Source organism: Rhinatrema bivittatum, chromosome 5, assembly GCF_901001135.1.
Source record: "Rhinatrema bivittatum chromosome 5, aRhiBiv1.1, whole genome shotgun sequence".
Taxonomy (NCBI): domain Eukaryota; kingdom Metazoa; phylum Chordata; class Amphibia; order Gymnophiona; family Rhinatrematidae; genus Rhinatrema; species Rhinatrema bivittatum.
This window is the reverse complement of record NC_042619.1, coordinates 321,854,819-321,876,140: the sequence shown is the minus strand read 5'-3', so window position 1 is coordinate 321,876,140 and position 21,322 is coordinate 321,854,819. Positions and strand designations below refer to the sequence as shown.

Sequence of the window (21,322 nt, the reverse complement as noted above, 5' to 3'; positions counted from 1 at the left end):
TTAGTGACTAAGAGTCTGATTTGCTACCTTTTTTTTTCTTTTCCCATGGACACAGAATGAGAGAAAAACCTCGGTGAATCAGGCCCTAAATCAATAATCAAAAGAGAGACGTCAACATTGCCTGAAAGCTCAGCTGTATAGCGTTTTGCTAACTTGTGGTTGTGCCTACACTGAACACATGCAAAAGGTTTCAGGCTGACTGGTCCCTAGCTAAGAATTTCCTAACCAGGATGTTTTTATTAGTGCTAGCAAGAGAACTGGAGATTATAGCAGAATTTTTCCAACCTAATTCATCACAACACTGGCTAGGTTGAATGTAATGTTGAAATGCACATATTTTATTTTCAATCAGCGATACAGAGGGAAATGATTCAGTGAAGGTATCCCTACAGTGCTATTAGCTACTCTGTGGCAATTAGATACATAGGGGTTTACTTATCAATTCACAGCTATTTATACTGTGTCAGCTTGAGACCTATAGCACTAGATGAATTTATCATCTAGTTAAATTAGTGAAGCAGGGAGCAATTATGCACTGTATAAAATGGGCACTGGCATCGACTTCACAGTCCTCAGGGAAGAAGAGAAGTGGGTACATGGGTTATCATACCAAGAATGGAGAGGAGGCAGGAAGTCAGAACTTTTCTAGATGTGCAAAGTTTTGTAATCCAGTGTACAGAGAACATTCGAGAACATTTTTTTATACTTTTCACACCATATATATATATATATATATATATATATATATATATATATATATATATATATATATATATATATATATGACACAAAGAGGACCATCACAATAGGAGCACAAGAGTAGCTTTCACTATCTAACAGCTCTTAACTTTTTTGCACATAAAATGGCCCTGGATCTTGCTAATTTATATATGACAAATTTTGAAAAGTCAATTTTGTATCCTAGTTCAATGATGACTAATATTGCCACCTGGAAATGCCACATCGATATTTTTTGGTGCGTGGAATGGTACAAAGTCTCTCTTGGCTTTTCAGACATGGTTTAATAATCAAGACCGACGTTTAGTTTACTATCACCTATCATCCTAATTCAGTGTCTTTTTTGGCTATCAATATCTATAAGAATCCTACTGAAAGGAATAAGCTTGGATAAGTTGGAGGAGAAATCCATTACCTGCTATTAATCAAGTTTACTTAGGGAATAGCCACTGCTATTAACTGCATCTGTAGCATGGGATCTTCTTAGTGTTTGGATAATTGCCAGGTTCTTATGGCCTGGTTTGGCCTCTGTTGGAAACAGGATGCTGAGCTTGATGGACCCTTGGACTGACCCAGCATGGCAATTTCTTATGTTCTTAATCTGTTATGATATGAAAATTTATATCCAAGACGGTATAAGAATAATTTGCCTATTAGTCAATTTTGAGGATTTGTTGTTTGTGTACCAAGACTGAGGATTTAAAAAAAATTTTTTTTTAGTTATGGCAATTTGTTTTCTGGAAAGAGAATATTCTGTTGTATGCATTAAGAAAGCTTTCGTATGTGCTTTATATTCAAATCGTGATTTATTACTTCCTTTCAAGGAGTGCTCAATCTGATCATCTTACTTTTGTTTTACAACTAATACCATCATTAAGAAACATTGGACAGTGTTGGAGGTCATCCATTATTCAGTAAACAAGCGGGATTCGCTTTCTCCAGTGGACAGAATATAATAAGATCAGGTTGTAAGTTCAAGAGCCCCTGTTAGTACAATAATGAAATGCCAAAAAGAGATAGCGTTGAAAGGACATTGCCTTTGTGGCAATTGAGCAGTTTGTTCTTTGACAATGAAAGGACATTCTTTTTCCTTTAAAAACAGATTCTGTCAGTCTTCCTTTTTTCACTAATTGCAAATCAACGTTTATTGTTTATCTAATTAAATGTCCCTGGGAGAAATATTATGTAAGTGAAACTAAGAGAATGGTACAAACAGAACGTCAGAATGGATTGGCAAGGAGGGGATCGTGAACATTTATTACATATAAGGAAACAAGAATAGATAAATAATTTAAATAGTCTGTAGCTGAATGGGTTAAATAAAGAACTCAATTGGACTATTTTTCTTTGACAATATGCCCTAGTCCCAATCGAGCTTCTGTTATGCTATGTTTCTCTTTGTTTCATTTATCACAAAAGGAGATTTTTTAAAAAGACATTTTTAAGCTGGGATTCAAATTCTAAATATTTAAGTTATCTACCTAAATTGGAAGGGAATACAGCTCTGTGATTGGCTGATAAGATTTCAAATTTCCCGCTATTTGTCTTGAAACATAATGTTGCGCCGGAGGTGGATCCTTGGGCTGAGGTGGTTGACGCAACCCTCAGGCAGGGGCCTATGGGTCCCCACTGTCAGCAGGTGGAGTGAGCTGAGGCTAGAGGCCACTGGAGCTTCATCTATACCAGCCCACATTCCCCTCGGGTTGAGCCTTTGGGTGCCGGGGCTGGCAGGACTTAGGCAGGCCTCGAAATAGAACAATGAAGGCAAGCAGTTCAGCTCAGAGACAGCAGCCAGCAGGTGGCGTAGTGTTATCCTGGACTGGTCCCAGTACAGGAACTCAAGCACCAAGAAACGGAGTTTGACTGAAGGTGCTTGAGCAGAGAAAGGCCGAAGCCTTAGGAGTCCGTCCAGAGGATAGGGACAGAGGTGTCACTGTCAGGTTCAGATGAATGCTGGCGGCAATGAGAAGCTGTAGCAAGTAACGTGGAACTCTGGACACAAAGTCCGTAACATAGTCATTTGTAGCAAGAGTCAGGGCATGGAGAAGGCAGGCGTGGTCAGGCATAGCAGAGGTCAGGCTTGGAGAAGGCAGACGTCAGACATAGCAGTAGTCAGGCTTGGAGAAGGAAGGCAAGCCGTGATCAGAAGTAGCAGTGGTCAGGCTTGGAGAAGGCAGGCATGGCGTGGTCAGGCGTAGCAGAGGTCAGGCTTGGAGAAGGCAGACAAGGTCAGATGTAGCAGAGGTCGGCACCAGGAGGTCAGTCGAAGAACAAGCAAAATGGAAGACGACACAGGAACAGGAAGACACTCAGGAACTCGGAACGAGGAGACACGGAGGCAACAAGTACTCAGAACCAAACAGGGAACCGAGGAGACCTGTTGCAAAGGCAAAACCTCTGTGCAAGGCATCAGCATCCGTGTCTGCGGCCAGATTCCCACCGCGGGCCCTTTAAAGGTTCTATTGCTGCACGCGGAACCGCTGGTGGTGCCTTTCCGCGAATCCCGCGGAGAGGACCAATGAATGGAGGCATCCTGGCTGGAAGACCCAGGACGCGGGGCAGGCCCGGAGGCGCTGGCATGGGCCTGAGGTCAGAGCCGGTGGCCCGCTGCCGCAAGCGACAGAGAACTGGAGCCTGGGGGTTGCCTGGAAAGGTAAGAGGGCCGCACCACGGAGCTGCTGCGGGCAGTGAGCATAACACAATGTTTTGTCGGGTTTTCAAGGCATTTTAAGGCAAGTACCTTGTTCCTCTTAATTTTATGTGCAAAAGACTAAAAAGCTTACATTTAAAAAAAAGTTATTGTTTCGGACCTTTGATTAGAACTGAAAGCTGTTAGAGAGTGAAAGTTACTCTTGTGCTACATTATGACTGTCCTGCTCCTGTAACATATATGGTGTGAAAAATTGTTCCTGAATGTTCTATATATCCTGGTTTTGTTTGTGCATTCTGGTATGACTGATTTAATTTTCTCATTTGGAAAGTTATGTAAGGCCAGTCTTAAAAAAAAAAAAAAAAAAAAAATTCAAACATGAGTCAGCCTTTTAAAGCCATTTTGAACCAATCTGCCCTTGCTTTGTAACAGCAGTAAATTTTGAGCACAAAAGGTGGTCTGCTTAGCAGCACTAAACATTTCATAAGTGGCATGATGCAGTGGCTAGTATTTGTTCTGCCTCAAATAGTCTATCTGCATTCATGAATTGTTTGCTCTGCCTTCTTACACGCCTTATAATGAAGGCACAGGGCAAGCAGTCCTTTACTAGCATTAACTGAGATAGTGCTGGTTGCAATATATTGGCTATATATTGTACTATCACTAACCTTTAACAAATGAGCCCCTTGGATTCCATTTAGAAGTCTGCAATAGAAGTCTCATTGCTCAGCCATCTACATAAAACCACTTTGCTGCCTTAATGAAAACTGTTTACTCAATTCAAATTTTGGGCTCTCTATCTCTTCGACTCTGACTTGTTCAGACTATGGCCTGTCTCATTAACAGATGACACCATCAGTACATGGAAGAGAGCTTGGCCTTCTCAATCTCCATTCACTGAGCAGTTTGAAAGTTACCATTAGAATGGTAACTTTCAAACAGGTGCGCAGGTGCACATATACACGTGAATGTCGATGCGCACCCAGTGCCACAGCAATTTTACAACATACGCGCACATATACACAAGTTATAAAATTCTCTTGACCACACCCCAGAACACCCACACCACACCCCTTTTTAGTTTGAAGTGAGATATTTGCATATCAGGAGATGCATGCATACGTAGGCAGCTTTTAAAATCAGGTGGGCACGGGCATGTTCTACATGCATACGCATCTCCCAATTTAAGCAAGCACCCAGCTTTTAAAATTCACCTCACACACAATGTCTAGGGTTAATTTGATGGAGAGTTTCAGACTAAGGTTGAGGGATTTTTTCAGATCAAAGAGTGAGATCGACTAGGGATATTTCATGCTGTATACACAAATCTATTATTGCCTAGGGACCACCATTGACTAATTAAGTGTCAGAATGAACTGCCACTCATTATGACATCACTAATGTATAAATCCTTTGCCGGGTTACCTGAGTTGATGGGAGATGTATGTCTTCAGGAACTGCAATACAAATTCTTGAGTAGAGCCTACTTGATCACAACCCGGCTTTTCAATGCCGTCTATTTGGAGTCGGAGATATGCATTAAATGCCAAAAGGATAAAGGATCATTGGGTCACTATTTTTGGCTGTGTCCTGCTACTAAAATGTTTTTGGGATAAAGTACCTAAGTACTTAATATCTTTAGTGGGTCAGTCAGTGGTATTTACACCCAAGGGCTTCTTTTTCACGTAGGTGCCTCATTTAAAATAAGGAGGAAAGGAATCACTCTCTTTATTAGGTAAGCCTGACTGATTGGGGGAAAGAAATTTCTACAGATGTGGTATGACCAGACACCACCCTCTTTTTGGTCCTGGAGAAGCAGGCTACATGGCTTGAGGCAGATGGAAAATCAGAACACAGCCTCATCTTTTAAACGTAAATTCATTGAGGTATGGGCTCCATACTTGCTCAGGTTCTCTCTCCTAGAGCTGAAAGTGAGGTGACTGACTATTCATGAAATATGAGTAACACTTCAGATTGGGTTACCTAACCTTAGACTGGTTATCTGAGGCCTGTGGGTCCTAAAGTCTTATTTCCTCTCCAAACATCTTACATGGCTATTTGATAAACGTGGAGGGGGCGGGGGAGTGGGAATATTAGTCCATACTAGGGATGTGAATCGTGTCCTCGATCGTCTTAACGATCGATTTCGGCTGGGAGGGGGAGGGAATCGTATTGTTGCCGTTTGGGGGGGTAAAATATCGTGAAAAATCGTTAAAAAATCGTTAAAAAATCGAAAAATCGAAAAACCGGCACATTAAAACCCCCTAAAACCCACCCCCGACCCTTTAAATTAAATCCCCCACCCTCCCGAACCCCCCCCCAAATAACTTAAATAACCTGCGGGTCCAGCGGCGGTCCGGAACGGCAGCGGTCCGGAACGGGCTCCTGCTCTGAATCTTGTCGTCTTCAGCCGGCGCCATTTTCCAAAATGGCGCCGAAAAATGGCGGCGGCCATAGACGAAAAAGATTGGACGGCAGGAGGTCCTTCCGGACCCCCGCTGGACTTTTGGCAAGTCTCGTGGGGGTCAGGAGGCCCCCCACAAGCTGGCCAAAAGTTCCTGGAGGTCCAGCGGGGGTCAGGGAGCGATTTCCCGCCGCGAATCGTTTTCGTACGGAAAATGGCGCCGGCAGGAGATCGACTGCAGGAGGTCGTTCAGCGAGGGTTCCGGCGCCTCGCTGAACGCCCTCCTGCAGTAGATCTCCTGCCGGCGCCATTTTCCGTACGAAAACGATTCGCGGCGGGAAATCGCTCCCTGACCCCCGCTGGACCTCCAGGAACTTTTGGCCAGCTTGTGGGGGGCCTCCTGACCCCCACGAGACTTGCCAAAAGTCCAGCGGGGGTCCGGAAGGACCTCCTGCCGTCCAATCTTTTTTGTCTATGGCTGCCGCCATTTTTCGGCGCCATTTTGGAAAATGGCGCCGGCTGAAGACGACAAGATTCAGAGCAGGAGCCCGTTCCGGACCGCTGCCGTTCCGGACCGCCGCTGGACCCGCAGGTTATTTAAGTTATTTGGGGGGGGGTTCGGGAGGGTGGGGGATTTAATTTAAAGGGTCGGGGGTGGGTTTTAGGGGGTTTTAGTGTGCCGGCTCACGATTCTAACGATTTATAACGATAAATCGTTAGAATCTGTATTGTATTGTGTTCCATAACGGTTTAAGACGATATTAAAATTATCGGACGATAATTTTAATCGTCCTAAAACGATTCACATCCCTAGTCCATACAGGTTGCTTTGTCATTGGAGCTCTCTCAATTTTTTTATTTGTCGTCTTAGTAACGGATGACCAATAAGAAATGTCAAAATAGGTCTCATTTATGATGTTTATGGCCTGCCAACGTGTCAACGAGGGTGAAATGTTTGTTAAGATTTCTGGATATAAAGTTTCCAAACATGAGAAGAAGGGGAGGGATGGGGGGTTGAAAATATAAAACACAAATTATAGGCTTGTTATGACTATTATTCAATTTTACTTGATAGGCATATGAAATCAATGTATGTCAAGTACTTCTTTATTCTGCTTTATTCAATAAGCAGTTTTCAACATAGACGTGAAGTAATACCTTGAGGTATATGGCACTACTGGCTTTATATCTCACACAGTATCAGAGCTAATAATCTTTTTTGTGAAGATCAAATGTAAAGTCTGAGTCATGAGTTCAGCATGGTCCCTTTTTGACCTTTTGGCTGAGATTGAGGATAAATACCTTGATACCAGACCCCATTAGGGACATGAAATGAAAAACAATTAATTGGGCTATTTGCATCTATTGCAACTTGCAATGTATTAAGTCATTTTTTGTGTTATTTATAGTTGTGTGAAAATTATTAACAATGATACTTGCTGAGTATGCTCCAAAGCTAACCATGAAATTTTGGATCCCTGTAAACATCAGTTTTCTATTCCCCAGCCAATCTTGGGATTTCCTTACTGCCCCCAACCCCTCTTCCTAGCCTCACCCCGTCTATCTTTGGGTTCAGGTATTCTGAATAACCAGGTCCCCTGACTTCTCCCCTGCAGTTACAACCCTAAAGCACACACAGAAGGAGTGGGGGTTGAGCTCCATGTGGGAGTTTGATCTAGTCTGGATAGATGTGCACATGTTTTCTTTTGTATTTTTTATTGTACGTTTCCTTGATTTTATTTAAGAAATGTGATTGATCAAATTTTATTTATTTATTTATTTAACAGTTTTTTTTATACCGACCTTCATAGTAGATAACCATATCAGATCGGTTTACATTTTAACAAATTTAATAAATTAGTTTAATAAATTAGTTTAATAAATTTGTTTAATAAATTAAACTAATTGTTGCTAGACAGACTGGATGGGCCATTCTGGTCTCTCTCTTCCATCATTTACTAGATTACTATGTGATCCTCCTCGCCCCCCCCGCTCCCATCCCAGATCCTCTCCCTTCAATTTCTGTTTCTCACCTCAATCCCAGATCCTCCATCCTCCTTCCTCCTAATCCTGGGTCCTCCCCCCTCATCGTCTCTCCTACCCAATCTTGTTTCCTCTCCCTCTTCCTCCTACCTGTTTCCCCAATTCTGGATCCTCTCCCACCAACACTCTCCTTCCCTGATTTCATAACCTCTTCCTTCAACTCCCTTTTCTCCAATCATAGATCTTCTTCCAACCCCTGCTCCCAATCTCTGATCCTCTTCTTCTTCCTCCTCCTGCACCCACCCCCTACTCTCACAATAAACTGCCCTCTCCTACTCCCAGCTCCTCTTATTTTATCCCTTTCCCTGACCTCCCAATATGATACTGGGCCTTCTATCCCTCCCTGCCCCTGATACCCATCCCCCTTCTCCTCAGTCATAATCACAGATTTGTTTGTCTCCCTGTCTCCTGTACAGCATGATTCTAGGTACTCTCATCCTTATCACCCTTCAGCATGATCCTGGGGCTTCCCAATCCCTTAACCCAGCATGATACTGGGGGCTGACTCCCAATCCATCCCCATTGGCAGCATACATTCTCACAGAGACACCTAACATGCTTCAGAGCCTTCTATCGTATGTCCTTTTTCAAGTTCTGGCTGTGCCACAGCATGAAATATTTCACTCCATGCTGGCAGAATTCTCTGAAGACCTGGTGGCACTGCACAAGATCTATGCCCCCTCCATGATTCATGTCATGGCTCAGAATTCAAGTGTATGGTAAGTGACAGGCCGTGGCGGGAAGGAAGAAGTGAGTCATCTTTGAAACAAGCAGGCTGTGGAAGGAAGGTGGAGGTGACCATAGGGGGTATTAGATCTGGGCAGAGGGGGTCAGAGGCCAACGTCACTGACCAGGTCTTCTTTCATTTCCAGGTCCCAGGATCTAACACCAGCTCTTCCCAAATTTACATTAAGCTTTTATATTTTACCAAAAACAAAAACAAATATTCATTTTCTTGCAATTTTTATTGTAAAAACTGGTAGTTTTAATCTAAATGATTATAGTATATGGAGGACATGAAAAAAAAATTAGTAATAAAAATTTGCTAAGTCATTTTTCTCAGTGGAAAAAAAAAGACTATCTAGCCCCTTTTTTTCCACCTTCAAGTGGGAGAAAAATTTTACTGTCAGAAAAATTAAGCCCCAAAATACTGCAGGTTAGTAAATATATTATGAAAGCTTAATTTTGCAAAACAAATGCTGATTTATATAGAGATTCTGGTAAACAGTAAACAGGAGACATTAACTTTAATTTTGGCAGCCTATAATTACAGTTATATTGTTATTTAAAAAAAATAATCTGAGTCAAAAATAATTCTGCCCAAGGTGACTTGGCACCAACAGTTCAAAAGTTAGAAAAGGTGGAAATTATGGAATGTACAATATTTGACTTTTCTAATGTCTGGTGAAGGGCCTTCTGGCAAATGTTTAACAAAGATTAAACAAAGCCTAATATCTCTAAATTTTTGCTCCCAGTTGTGCTATTACAAGAATTCTTTGCAGTCATATACAGGGGTCTGTTTTTTATCAGGTGATAATTGTGGATTTGTTTTTTTGTCTCATGTAACACAGCAAATGATGGCAGATAAAGACCAAAATGGTCCATCCAGTCTGCCTAGCAGATGGTTAGGGTTGTCACTGTCACTCCGTGCAGATTCATCCCTTGCCTTCAGTTTAGGGCTTGTCGCTCCCCGTGGCTGAGGATCTCTGGGTGGCTGTCAGCCAGGGTGGTAAATTGGCAAATCTCTTCCCAGTGCAGGCACACATGCAGTACATTATCAGCCTAGTTATTAATGATTTATTGCAGAAGTTTTCACACTTACACCTGTTATGTAGGTGCAAAATCTTTTATTTTAGATGTTTGTATTCCGCTTTTCAGCACTTCAAAGCAGATTATGTTCAGGTACTGTAGGTATTTCCCTGTTCCCAGAGGGCTTATAATCTAAGGGCCAGATTCATGCAAAGGTGAATTTTAAAACAAATGTGCGGTCATCCATGTGCGTGTCAATTTTATAACATATGCGTGCCGACGCGCACATGTTATAAATTCGGCTCCCCGCGCAAGTGGTGGAAATTTTATAACAAGCGCGCAGGCCCTTCCCCAGTTCCTTCCCAATCTGCTCCAATAAAGGAGCGGACTGGAAGGGAACTTCCTAACCCCCTAGCTAGCCTGCCTCCCTTTTCCCCTATCCTCCCCGACCCCTAAAATCTACCTAACTACCCTTCTTTTTGTTTTTTAACTTACCTGCTCTCCCGAGCAGTAGTACGTTGCGTGAGCCGGCAGGCCGCCGGCGTGTGCTTCAGCGGGACAGCGCCTAATGCTGCACCTAAACCCCGCCCCAGTCCTCCCCCAGCATGCCCCTTTTTATTTTGTCGGCTCTTCCGCACGTACCAGGAGATATGCATATGGCCGCGGCACTTTGCCTGCAGCACACGCGCGGCCATGCGCCTATCTCCCGGTACTGGCACGCGCGGCTTCTGAAAATTCACCCTTCAGGCTTTTCTCCCATTTTGTGTCTATGGGAAGAACCCTTAGTGAATCAGGTTCTAAAATTTGTACCGGAGGTAATGGAGAGTAAAGTGACTTGCCCAAGGTCACAAGAAGCAAACATAGGATTTGGACCCTGGTTTCCCTGGTTTGTAGCCCACTGCTCTAACCACTAGGCTACTCCTCCCCTCCTGGTTGGGCAATAATAGGTTAACCTGCATCTCACAAATAGTCACCCATCTTGGCGTATTATATTTCCAATAGAATGGCTGAGATGCCAGCATGAGGCTACATGGTTCAAATAATGATAAAGACGAATGTGGGGTTTACCTACCTCACAAAAACCTTGACAGTGGTTCCGTTTCAAGTCCCACGATTCTTTGCAGGGCTCCAAACACTGTGAAGAGTCAAGAAAATAAAGTATAAGAATGAGAAAAATGCTAGAAGTCCCAGGCCCAGATCACAGTAGCAGCTGCTAGGATCCAAGCTGAAGATTTACATTTTAAAAGTACATGGGGGAGGTAGGAAAGCCCTGGAGGTCAAATTTGAGGTGTACTGGGGAGTGGGTGGGGTGAGATGGGGAAGCCGGTATGGAGGTCCCTTCCACTTTGCTTATTTACAATCATTCTGATGGGTTTGAGCAGGGGCTGAAGGCTCGGCCTGACAGGGCTGATGACTTACAGCTTGGGTTGCGGGGAAGGTGATTGAGCCACTAGACCTGCAAGATTTTTATTTTTTTTTTTAAACATCGCCCCACTTAAGTGCCTGTACTGTTTTGACTATAGCTGGTTAAGGCTAAAGTTATCCGGCCACATGAGACTGGATAACTTAAGACCTGATCAGCAATATTCAAAAGAAAGCTGGTTAGGTTAGGTTTCAAGTTATCTGGTAAAGGTAGCTGTTTAACTAATCGAGGATATTCAGCGAGAAGTTTACCCTGCTGACAGCAACCAACAAGGGCCCTGACTGTGACAGTTTGGGATACTAAGTTTGGGGGTGACCGGTATGGCACGGCAGATCTACCATGAGCTTGCTGGGCTGACAGAAGGGACCATTTGGTCCTTTTCTGTATCGTTTCTATATTTCTATGTTTCTATGAATATTCAGGATAACTTATCCAACTAAATTTAGGTGGACAAGTTATCCATTCTATTTTTTTATATATTGGCCTCTTTCTGTCTACTGAGAAAATGTTTGATATATTTAGCCCTTAGAGAGAATACAGCTCATCCAGGCCCAGATCCAATAATCCTCTGTTCTAGTGGCAGCAACTCTACCAATCAGAGAGGCCCTTTTGTTGGTTAAGATGTCCTTGCTCAGTTCCTCATTTGTAGTTCTCTTTCACCACTAAAGGGGTTTCATTACAATTTAAATTCCCTGTGCTCAGATTCTGACTGAAAACTCTTGGAGATAAAAAAGGAGACATGTAGCCGTGCAACTTACAGAGCACTTGTATATTCTCAAGAGCTTTCCCCGTTTTATATCTATGTGAGAATGATTTGTCCATCCAGCCCTATATAAATAAATGGTATTGGCAGCAAACACTTGAGCAATGCACAATGTACATCCCCATTAGGGATGTGAATCATTTTTTGACGATTTAAAATATTGTCCGATATATTTTAAATCGTCAAAAATCGTTAGAGGCGATATTTCATAGGAATTCCCCCGATTTATCCTCAAAAATCGTAAATCAGGGGAAGGAGGAGGGGAAGGGGAGGGCGGGAAAACCGGCACACTAAAACAACCCTAAAACCCACCCCGACCCTTTAAAATAAATCCCCCACCCTCCCGAATCCCCCCTCCAAAATGCCTTAAATTACCTGGGGTCCAGTGGGGGGGGGTCCAAGTGTGATCTTTTACTCTCGGGCCTCTGGTGCGTTGTAGAAATGGCGCCGGCGCTACCTTTGCCCTGTCACATGACAGGGCAAAGGTAGCGCCGGCACCATTTTGTTTTTTGTCCCCCGTCAGGAGCGTAGGAGATCGCTCCCGGACCCCCGCTGGACCTCCATGGACTTTTGGCCAGCTTGGGGGGCCTCCTGACCCCCACAAGACTTTCCAAAAGTCCAGCGAGGGTCCGGGAGCGATCTCCTACGCTCCTGACGTCGTTTTGCCGTACAAAATGGCGCCGGCCATACGCTGTATGGCCGGCGCCATTTTGTACGGCAAAACAATTCGAGTGCAGGAGGTCGCTCCCGGACCCCCGCTGGACTTTTGGCAAGTCTTGTGGGGGTCAGGAGGCCCCCCCAAGCTGGCCAAAAGTCCCTGGGGGGTCCAGCGGGGGTCCGGGAGAGATCTCCTATGCTCCCGACGTCGGGGGACAAAAAACAAAATGGCGCCGGCGCTACCTTTGCCCTGTATGACAGGGCAAAGGTAGCGCCGGCGCCATTTCTACAACGCACCGGAGGCCCGAGAGTAAAAGATCACACCGGGACCCCCCATCTGGACCCCAGGTAATTTAAGGCATTTTGGGGGGGTTCGGGAGGGTGGGGGATTTATTTTAAAGGGTCGGGGTGGGTTTTAGGGATGTTTTAGTGTGCCGGTTTTCCCGCCCTCCCCCGATTTACGATTTACACGATATTTAAAAAAACAAAACCGCGACGATCCGATTCCCTCCCCCCCAGCCGAAATCGATCGTTAAGACGATCGATCACACGATTCACATCTCTAATCCCCATACATTTTTAGCTTTGCAGCTCCAATCCAGTTGTCATATTGCCTGCAGGCAGAATGAATATTTCAATAGCATATCTAATAGTTATCACTTAAGAAGAACTGGTATCCTTTTTACATTTATGGGTGAAAATTTAAACTAAAAGAAATACGTTTACACAATGGAGATCAGACCTGGCACAGCTTAACAGCTGGTACACTCGTGTCACTGGAAAACTTGACCCAGTGTCTACCTGCACCTTATCATTAAGACCTTAGAATGCCTGTGGGATTACCTGTAGCGGAACCATATGTGTTTACATAATTCTCAAAAAACCACAAAGATATGACGCATGCATAGGCAAGTTCATCTGTTTAATCCCTGTGCCATGCTCCAACTATGAATCTCTTGCACTATAATTGAATCACCAGTTCAATATGTTCTTCACCATATTGATTAATTTATGCTTCATTCCAAAGTTAAGTCCATTTAATCACGTCACGTATACTTATTTACAATAAGGCTGTTAAATCTTCTACATTTTTAAACTTTTACAGAATTCAGTCATTGTGATGAATTCTTGCTCTGTTTTACATGCAAAAAAAAAAAAGAAAAAAGAGTAAGTCAACATCTTGCTATTTCTTTGTCTGGTAGTTAACTAGTCACTTCAAGCATTTAACAATTAAAAACAAACCCACAGCAAAAGGTAGGCATGGCAGACCTGCTTATTTTAAGCTCAGCTGTCTGTACTTGGTTTTGCCACGTTTAGTGCTATGATATGTAGTGCATTAAAAGTTATTAATAAAATGTATCTCAGCCACTCAAACCAGAATCCCTGATAACAAGTGCAGCTAGGACTGATTCCCTCTGCATCCTTCCCCCTTCCCAGCATACACAAATAAACACATAAAGCACCATTCAATGAAAAATAGGGCACACTCGCAGCTTTATTGATATAAATACAGTCAACATTACCAGAGTCAAAGTTTTAGCCAGCCAACAGCCCCTGCAAAGCGCCTCACCATTTTACTAATTAAGCAACCAGCCAGTCCACAGTCCATAAGGAATCGCATAGGAACCTCCAAGCAACATTCCATATTAGTGTGTTAACCTCACATGCCTGGCTACCATCCGATTCCATGCAGTACCTGTCTTGCCATCACATATTCTCCCTGCAACCCAGAACATGTTGCTATACTGGGTCAGACTGAGGGTCCATCAAGCGCAGCATCCTGTTTCCAACAGTGACCAATCCAGGTTACATTAAATAGATCCCATGTTATTAATATCAGTTAATAGTAGTGGATATTCCCTAAGTCGACTTGATTATGGACTTCTCCTCCAAGACCTTTTCCAAACCTTTTTTAAACCAGCTACACTAACTGCACTAACCACATCTTCGAGCAACAATTTCCAGAGCTTAATTGTGCGTTGAGTGAAAAAAAAATTCTCTGATTAGTTTTAAATGTGCTACTTGCTAACTTCATGGAATGCCCCCTAGTCCTTCTATTATCCGAAAGTGTAAATAACTGATTCACATCTACTCATTCAAGACCTCTCATGATTTTAAACACCTCTATCATATCTCCCCTCAGCCATCTCTTCTCCAAGCTGAACAGCTCTAACCTCTTTGGCTTTTCTAGGATGGCCTACCATACAGAAGCAATCATTTTGGGCACAACCTCAATAGGCATGGGTATCTGCTAACTGAACAATTCACTCTTTGCAACAAAAAATGAACAATAATAGGGCATGAACCTGCTGACTTTCCAACATGGGATGGGAGGGTGGGTGTTCCAATAGCTAGGGAGAAGAAAGGAGAGACACCAACTTCCTCCCCCAATAATTCCCAGGAGCTGCCACACTCTACAATGGAAAACATAATCACTCTCCTGAGCAACATTCCTCTTCCCTCCCCCCTTGGTTCCTTCCATCCCCACCACCAAAGGTATCTAAGGATGAGAATGCTGAGTGGTCAACATCCGGTTACTCATGGTGACAGAGACTTGGTCCAGCCGTCTCACTATTTTCAGCAAGCAATGCTTTCTACTAGGGATGTGTGCAGAAAATATGTTTACATTCATTTTTTTGCTTTGTTTTGTTTTGTATTGTGTTTTTCAGTTCATGTGGGGGAAAATAAGTCTTTATCCGGCTAATTTTAGACCTGCTACTGAGCATGTTTAACTTATGCGGCTAGCATAACTGGGTAAGTTCGAATATTGCTGCTTATCTGGCTATGTTAGCTGGATAAGTAGCTCCTCTTCAGAACACCCATATCCTACCAACCACACATCCAGGTAATTAGCATGAGGAGTTGCTTAGTGATGAGAGTAGTGGGCTACAAACCAGGGAAGCCATAGTTCAAATCCCACTGCCACTCCTTGTGAGCTTGGGCAAGTCACTTCGCTTTCGACTGCCTCAGATAAAAACTTACACCCTATTTACTAAGCATTTTTCCCATAGCCACACAATGAGAGAAAACCTTTCATAAATGCTAATCACGCTCACAAGTCATTATGAGATTGGCTCCTTCCTTGCCTCCCTCCCATTCTCCATTGTATTTAGTTCTTTTATCTTGTTCCCCCTCCTTTCTTCCTACTCCCAGTTATTGCTTCCTTGTTATTATGTAACTTTATGCTTCTTTAATTTATCTCTTGTTGATTGGTTGGTTATAGTTACTGCTTTGTTTGATGTAAACCGAGTTGATTTGATTTGTATCAAGAAAGTCGGTATAAAAAGCCTTAAATAAATAAATAATAAATACATGTCCACTTTAGACTGTGAGCCCTCTGGGGATAGGGAAATACCTACAGTACCTGAATGCAATCCATTGTGAAATGCCTGAAAGGAAGAATGTAAATCAAATGAATAAAAATTTTAAAAAGGTGCTGGCCACTGAAAGGGACCGGATACTCAGCCGCCTCCATTTAGCCAGATAAGTCCCAATTTATCTGGCTAAGTAGCACTGAATATTGGCCTCTTAATGCTTGCTTCAATCCAGTTCATTAGCCAAACAAAATAAGCATTAGAAAATGGAAAGTCGTGGCAAAGGGATGTTGAGCTTGTGTTCCTAACTTCTGCATGAATGGTACAAGAACATGGTGCTTCTATAAGGAGTTAAATACGGGACTATATCATCAAAGTACTTTTTATATATATCAATCGGGTATCCATCTGGGCCTGGACATTTCCCTTTAGCCAGTGAACGAATCGCCAAGTGGATCTCCTCCCTTGTATTGGGGGCCATCAATCCAGACCTGTGATCCTCATTGAGTTTGGGTAGGGGGAGAGAAGCCAAAAGGTCTTGTGTACCAACCCCATTCTCCCATTCAGATGTCATATACAGCTGTTCATAAAATTTTAAAAGGTACTTGCCAGGTTCTTAGGGCCTGGGTTGACCACAGTTGAAAACAGGATGCTGGGCTTGATGAACCCTTGGTCTGACCCAGTATGGCATGTTCTTACGTTCTTAAAAAAACGTAAGAACATGCCATACTTCCCCAGGTCCCGTCCCCCCCCCTTACTGCTGCCTCAGGTGCCGGTGCTGCCCTATCATCTGCCAATAAGCCAGAGCCTTCCTGGGCCCCCCACTCCCCCTGCAGTGTACCTTGTTTTTCAGGTACACAGATACAATAGGCTAATTTTCAGTAGTGTCTCTAAGTCGGCTCATACATGTCTAAGTTAGTGCACCTAAGGATACATCTGTATTTTATAAACACTGCAACAGGTGTTGCACAGTATAAAAATACAGATATTTCCATGCTCTAAATTAATGGATAAACTGCGTGGCTTGCTGGGCAGACTGGATGGGCCGTTTGGTCTTCTTCTGCCGTCATTTCTATGTTTCTATGTTTCTATATGCATGGGAAAGTTAGTTGTGTTATGCTTTCTGCATATACGATTTCCACCGCAGGCTCATTAGCAAAATGGCACCGCGGGTCTGCAAGTTTAACTTCAGACTGTGGGGCATCAGTATGTTGGCACAGCTGACTGTGGTAGACGTCCATGCCTGGCCAGCCCTGCTCCACGACTTTAATAAAAAAGCCTCCTATAGCCAAGAGGAAAGAGACTTTAAGGTAGAGATTCAGGGGCAACTGTATTTCAGCATGGGGAAAGATACGTGCTGGTAGTAATCAAGGGGGAACGTCTATGCTTATCTGCTTAAGATGGTACATTACAAAGGAAGACCAAAAGGCTGTCTGGGTGAAGGTGAAACTCTGGCAGGTAGTCACATTCTGCTGCTATCATTATCAGGGAACACACCATAATTAGGCAGACTAGATGATGTTGTTCGGTCAGCATGTCCTGTGTTACCATGCAGCTCTGGTTCTAAAAAAGGTAGTGGGTGAATGGAATGGGCTCCCAAGGAGGGTGCTTGAGACAGAAATAGGAAAAGCCATAAAGGTGAGCAAAAGTCCGAAAGCAACTCGGATCCTTAATCATGCTCCTGGAAGAAAATCGGGCCTCCTGGATGGGCATTATTGTCCATGTCTGCTCTTATTACATATGTTTCTCCCTTTCTGTTTCCAGATAGAGGACCTGAAGAAAAGTACCTAGGGCTCCTTGAGGCGGAGTGGCTGGAGCAGCTCCTTGCTGACCTGGAGTAGACCAAAGTAAACCAAAATCACCTCTGGAATTTCGTACATGTGTGCAGCTTGGATGATAGAGCCACTATTGGCCATCCAGGCATCCCACCTCTGTGGAAGGCTTTCTCTCTCTACATCTTACTCCATAGGTATTTTACTGGCACCTCATTACAAGCTGGCTTAAAAGTTAATTAAGGAAAACACTCAAATTTATTATAATGAATTTGTTTTTAAAAATGCATGACTGAAACTGGGGATGATAACTTTTAAACAGCTGTGCTGATGTACATGTATGGGCATATGCCATCTCGAGCCAACGAATGCAGTCGTGTATATGTGCATATGTTATAAAATTGGCAGCATGTGCGTACATGTGCGGGCAATTTTATATGGACGCGCATAATTGGGCATAAATGCCACCTCTACCGCGTAAGTGGAGAGATTTTGCTAGGCACTTACGCCAATGCAAATACCCGTTTCCCTAGTTCGTGACCCTTCAAACCCCACTGACTATCCCTGAAATTTTTTATTTTAAAATTTACATGCCATACATAGCAGAAGTAAAGTCACACAGGAGAGGACTCCGGTTGTGCATGTAAATACTTATGCACAGACTTGATGTCACAGACTCAGACCGTCCATGTCCCAGCCAGACCCCGCCCCTTTCTCACCTTTCCCATGTATGCACATACCGGGAAATATGTGCGTACTCGGGTACTTCTTAAAATCTGTGCGGTGCACGCCGGTCTGAGACACATGCATATCTCTCGGCTTTGGCGTGCGTAGGGCTTTTAAAATCCATCTGATAGGCTATTGCTTACTGTTGATTTGCTATTGGACTCTCAACAGTCTCTGCATTATAACACATTTTCCCCACTCCAAGGTCAGATTACCAAGTGGCCTAATAATTCTATTCTATTCTTTTTTTTTTTTTTTTAATTGCCACAGCCACTAAGGATTCGGATCCAGCTTCCCAAAGTGTCCCCACCACATGACTAGTCAACATGATCTTACCATGCTGCTCATCACAGCCTTATGGAAGTGTCTTGCTCTTGTACCACTCATGCAGAAGTTAGGAACACAAGCTCAACATCCCCTTGCCACAACCTTTCCATTACATCTACCCCACACACGTGAAAAGTGAGTTTTTCCCCAAACTGTTGCTCACGCTGATTTCCATACATATTTACTGCTCACTTTTGGCGGATACCACCAGCTCCGAGGAAGAGAAACAAATCCCTCCAGCAGCTGCTCCAGCCCCACCACCAGCACTTGGCCAGAGGCTGCCCCAGCAGCTACCAACCACAGCCTCCACCCCTCCTTCCCTCTTGTGTTACCCCACCTCCACCTAGGGCCACCTTCCATTTTACCCCAGTCTATGAAGACGAAGATCCTGGAGAGCTATAACAGATGAAGAAGGATTCCCACGATAATATGCCACATCTTGGCAGGTGTCCAACAGAGCCACCCGCATCCTCAGAGGCTGGGTCTGTGGGAGGAGTCCTGCTGCCTCTCTCATGCAGCTCTGGGCACGGTCCTGGAGAGGGTGACCTCAGTGGGCTAGCAGCAGAAGTGAGGTGCCTGGATATCAGCCAAGAGTGGCTAACAGCTGCTACAGAACTTCTAGCCTTGCACCTAGCATCTTCGTGCCCTTCCACTTAAGGCTACCAGAACCCTTTTTTGCTCCCTAGGGCTTCCTGTTTTGTTTTGTTTTTACTTCCCCCATTACAATTTTTCTAAAATAAATATTCTGTAATTCTGTTTGCTCTGGTGTGAGCGACTTTTTGTTAGTACAGAAGGCCCTGTAAGCTCTCATCCATACCTGAGGACAGGAACGTTTAGGAGAAAGAAAGGAGGTGAATGGAGAAGGGAGGAGAAGCCCTAAAGCAGGAGGTCTCAGTAAAGGAAAAAAGGCTGGTGCACTCTCCATCACAAGGGAGAAATACATACATACGTTTTCAAATGTAAGGGTACGCACATAATTCCAACCCCTACCCACACCCACAAAAATGCCTTTTAACCCCGAAGGTAGAGACCACATGCACATACTTTAACCCACAGACAGCGTAGACAATTTTCAAAAAGCTCATTTCTGCGGAGAAATCACGGAAATGGCTTTCAAAAGTACCCTTCTAAAGAACCGTCCTAGCCTTCTTGTAAATAAGTCTGACAAGCATTCCATGAGAGTTTCCAAGGTATGTATTCAAATGAATTTAAGCTTAAATGGAATGCATTTCAAAACACGTATGTGAAAGTAGCACATGAGGACTGTACTGTACTGACTGATAAGGCAGAGCCATCTTGATTTTGAAACAATTCATCTTCTGCAATGGCAGGCACATCTACCACAGTCTTAAAAAAAATTAATAATAATAACAAAACCAACAGGAAAAATCAAGTTTAGTGAAGAGATTTGCTAAAGATGTTTCTCCGTGCCACACAATGGAGTAGCCTAGTGCTCCAAGTAACAGATGAAGCTTCAGTTCTGCTATTAAACAATGCTACAATCATGGACAAATCAATTTAGGACAAATGTACTAAGCATTTTGCCCATAGAGGAAAAAAAAACCTTCAGTAATTCATCAGTGCCAAATGATGTCCCGTTGCCACAGCTGCCCATTTAAACTTCAGGGCAGAGATTCGTCGTATCTTAAACGTGCCCAAAAGGCAGTGATTAATATAGCCCATATTTCTTTGGGACAACAAGAGGAACTACTGAAAAAAGTTTCTATACTGCAACAAGGCAGCCACAATTATCCTATGGGTGGAGACCGTGTCCCTGCTTTTTCAGCTAATTTTGAATACTTTCCTGGAAAACTAATGGAAAACAAAAAGTGAATAGGTATCTGAAATAATGCCAAGAAGTAACTTAGCACTCTCTAATGCATGTATAGTTTGCATAGGCAGACATTATTTTACACCATAATAGCACTGATTAAGTGAAAGGCACTCCAGAACAATTTCCTAATTCTTACTTTGCTGGAATTGAAGGTTCTTGGATACTCTGTTACAATAATATTCCTAAGCAATTGTTTAACCTAAGAGTCTCATGTACCAACTTGCATATTTAAGCAATTTTGCACACAATTTTATTACAAATGCAAATAAACTGCATAGCAGACTTGCATGTGAAATTGCACAAAATATTTATCTAAATATTTTGCACTTCATTGAGCTGCAAAATAGTAACATAGTGCATGACAGCAGATAAAGACCAAAATGGTCCATCCAGTCTCTCCAGCTAGGGGTAGTAGCAGTGACTGTGCAGGTTTCTCCCAAACAGATGTTATAACAGAAGTTTCCCCATTTCTTCTATGTTTGCCCCACACCCTTTTGAATTTCACTACCGTAGTTACCTTTTTGGCAAAGTTTGACCTACGAGGGCATTTTTGCATGCAGGTTTTCACAAAGGGGTAGATTTTATAAATCTACGCGCGGGCGTACTTTTGTTCGTACACTAGGCGCGAACAAAAGTACGCTGGATTTTATAAGATACACGTGTAGCCGCGTGTATCTTATAAAATCTGGGGTCGGCGCGCACAAGGGGGTGCACATTTCTGCAACCTGCGTGTGCAGAGCCCAGCGTGCGCTGCCTGTTCCCTCCGAGGCCGCTCCGAAATCGGAGCGGCCTCGGAGGGAACTTTCCTTCCGCCTCCCCTCACCTTCCTTCCCCTACCTAACCCACCCCCCTGGCCCTATCTAACCCCCCCCCCTACCTTTGTTGGCAGATTTACGCCTGCGGAAAGCAGGCGTAAATCTGC

At 43.5% G+C, this 21,322-nt stretch overlaps 1 protein-coding gene across 1 annotated transcript in view; it reads right to left on the bottom strand.

The window, feature by feature from the left end:
• Positions 1-21,322, bottom strand: part of ANOS1 (anosmin 1) — a 464,829-nt gene that overhangs the window by 193,926 nt on the left and 249,581 nt on the right. Inside the window, exon 3 of the mRNA XM_029604378.1 lies at positions 10,657-10,719. Within this exon, the coding sequence (XP_029460238.1) occupies positions 10,657-10,719 (63 nt within the window). The remainder of the gene's footprint in view (positions 1-10,656; positions 10,720-21,322) is intronic.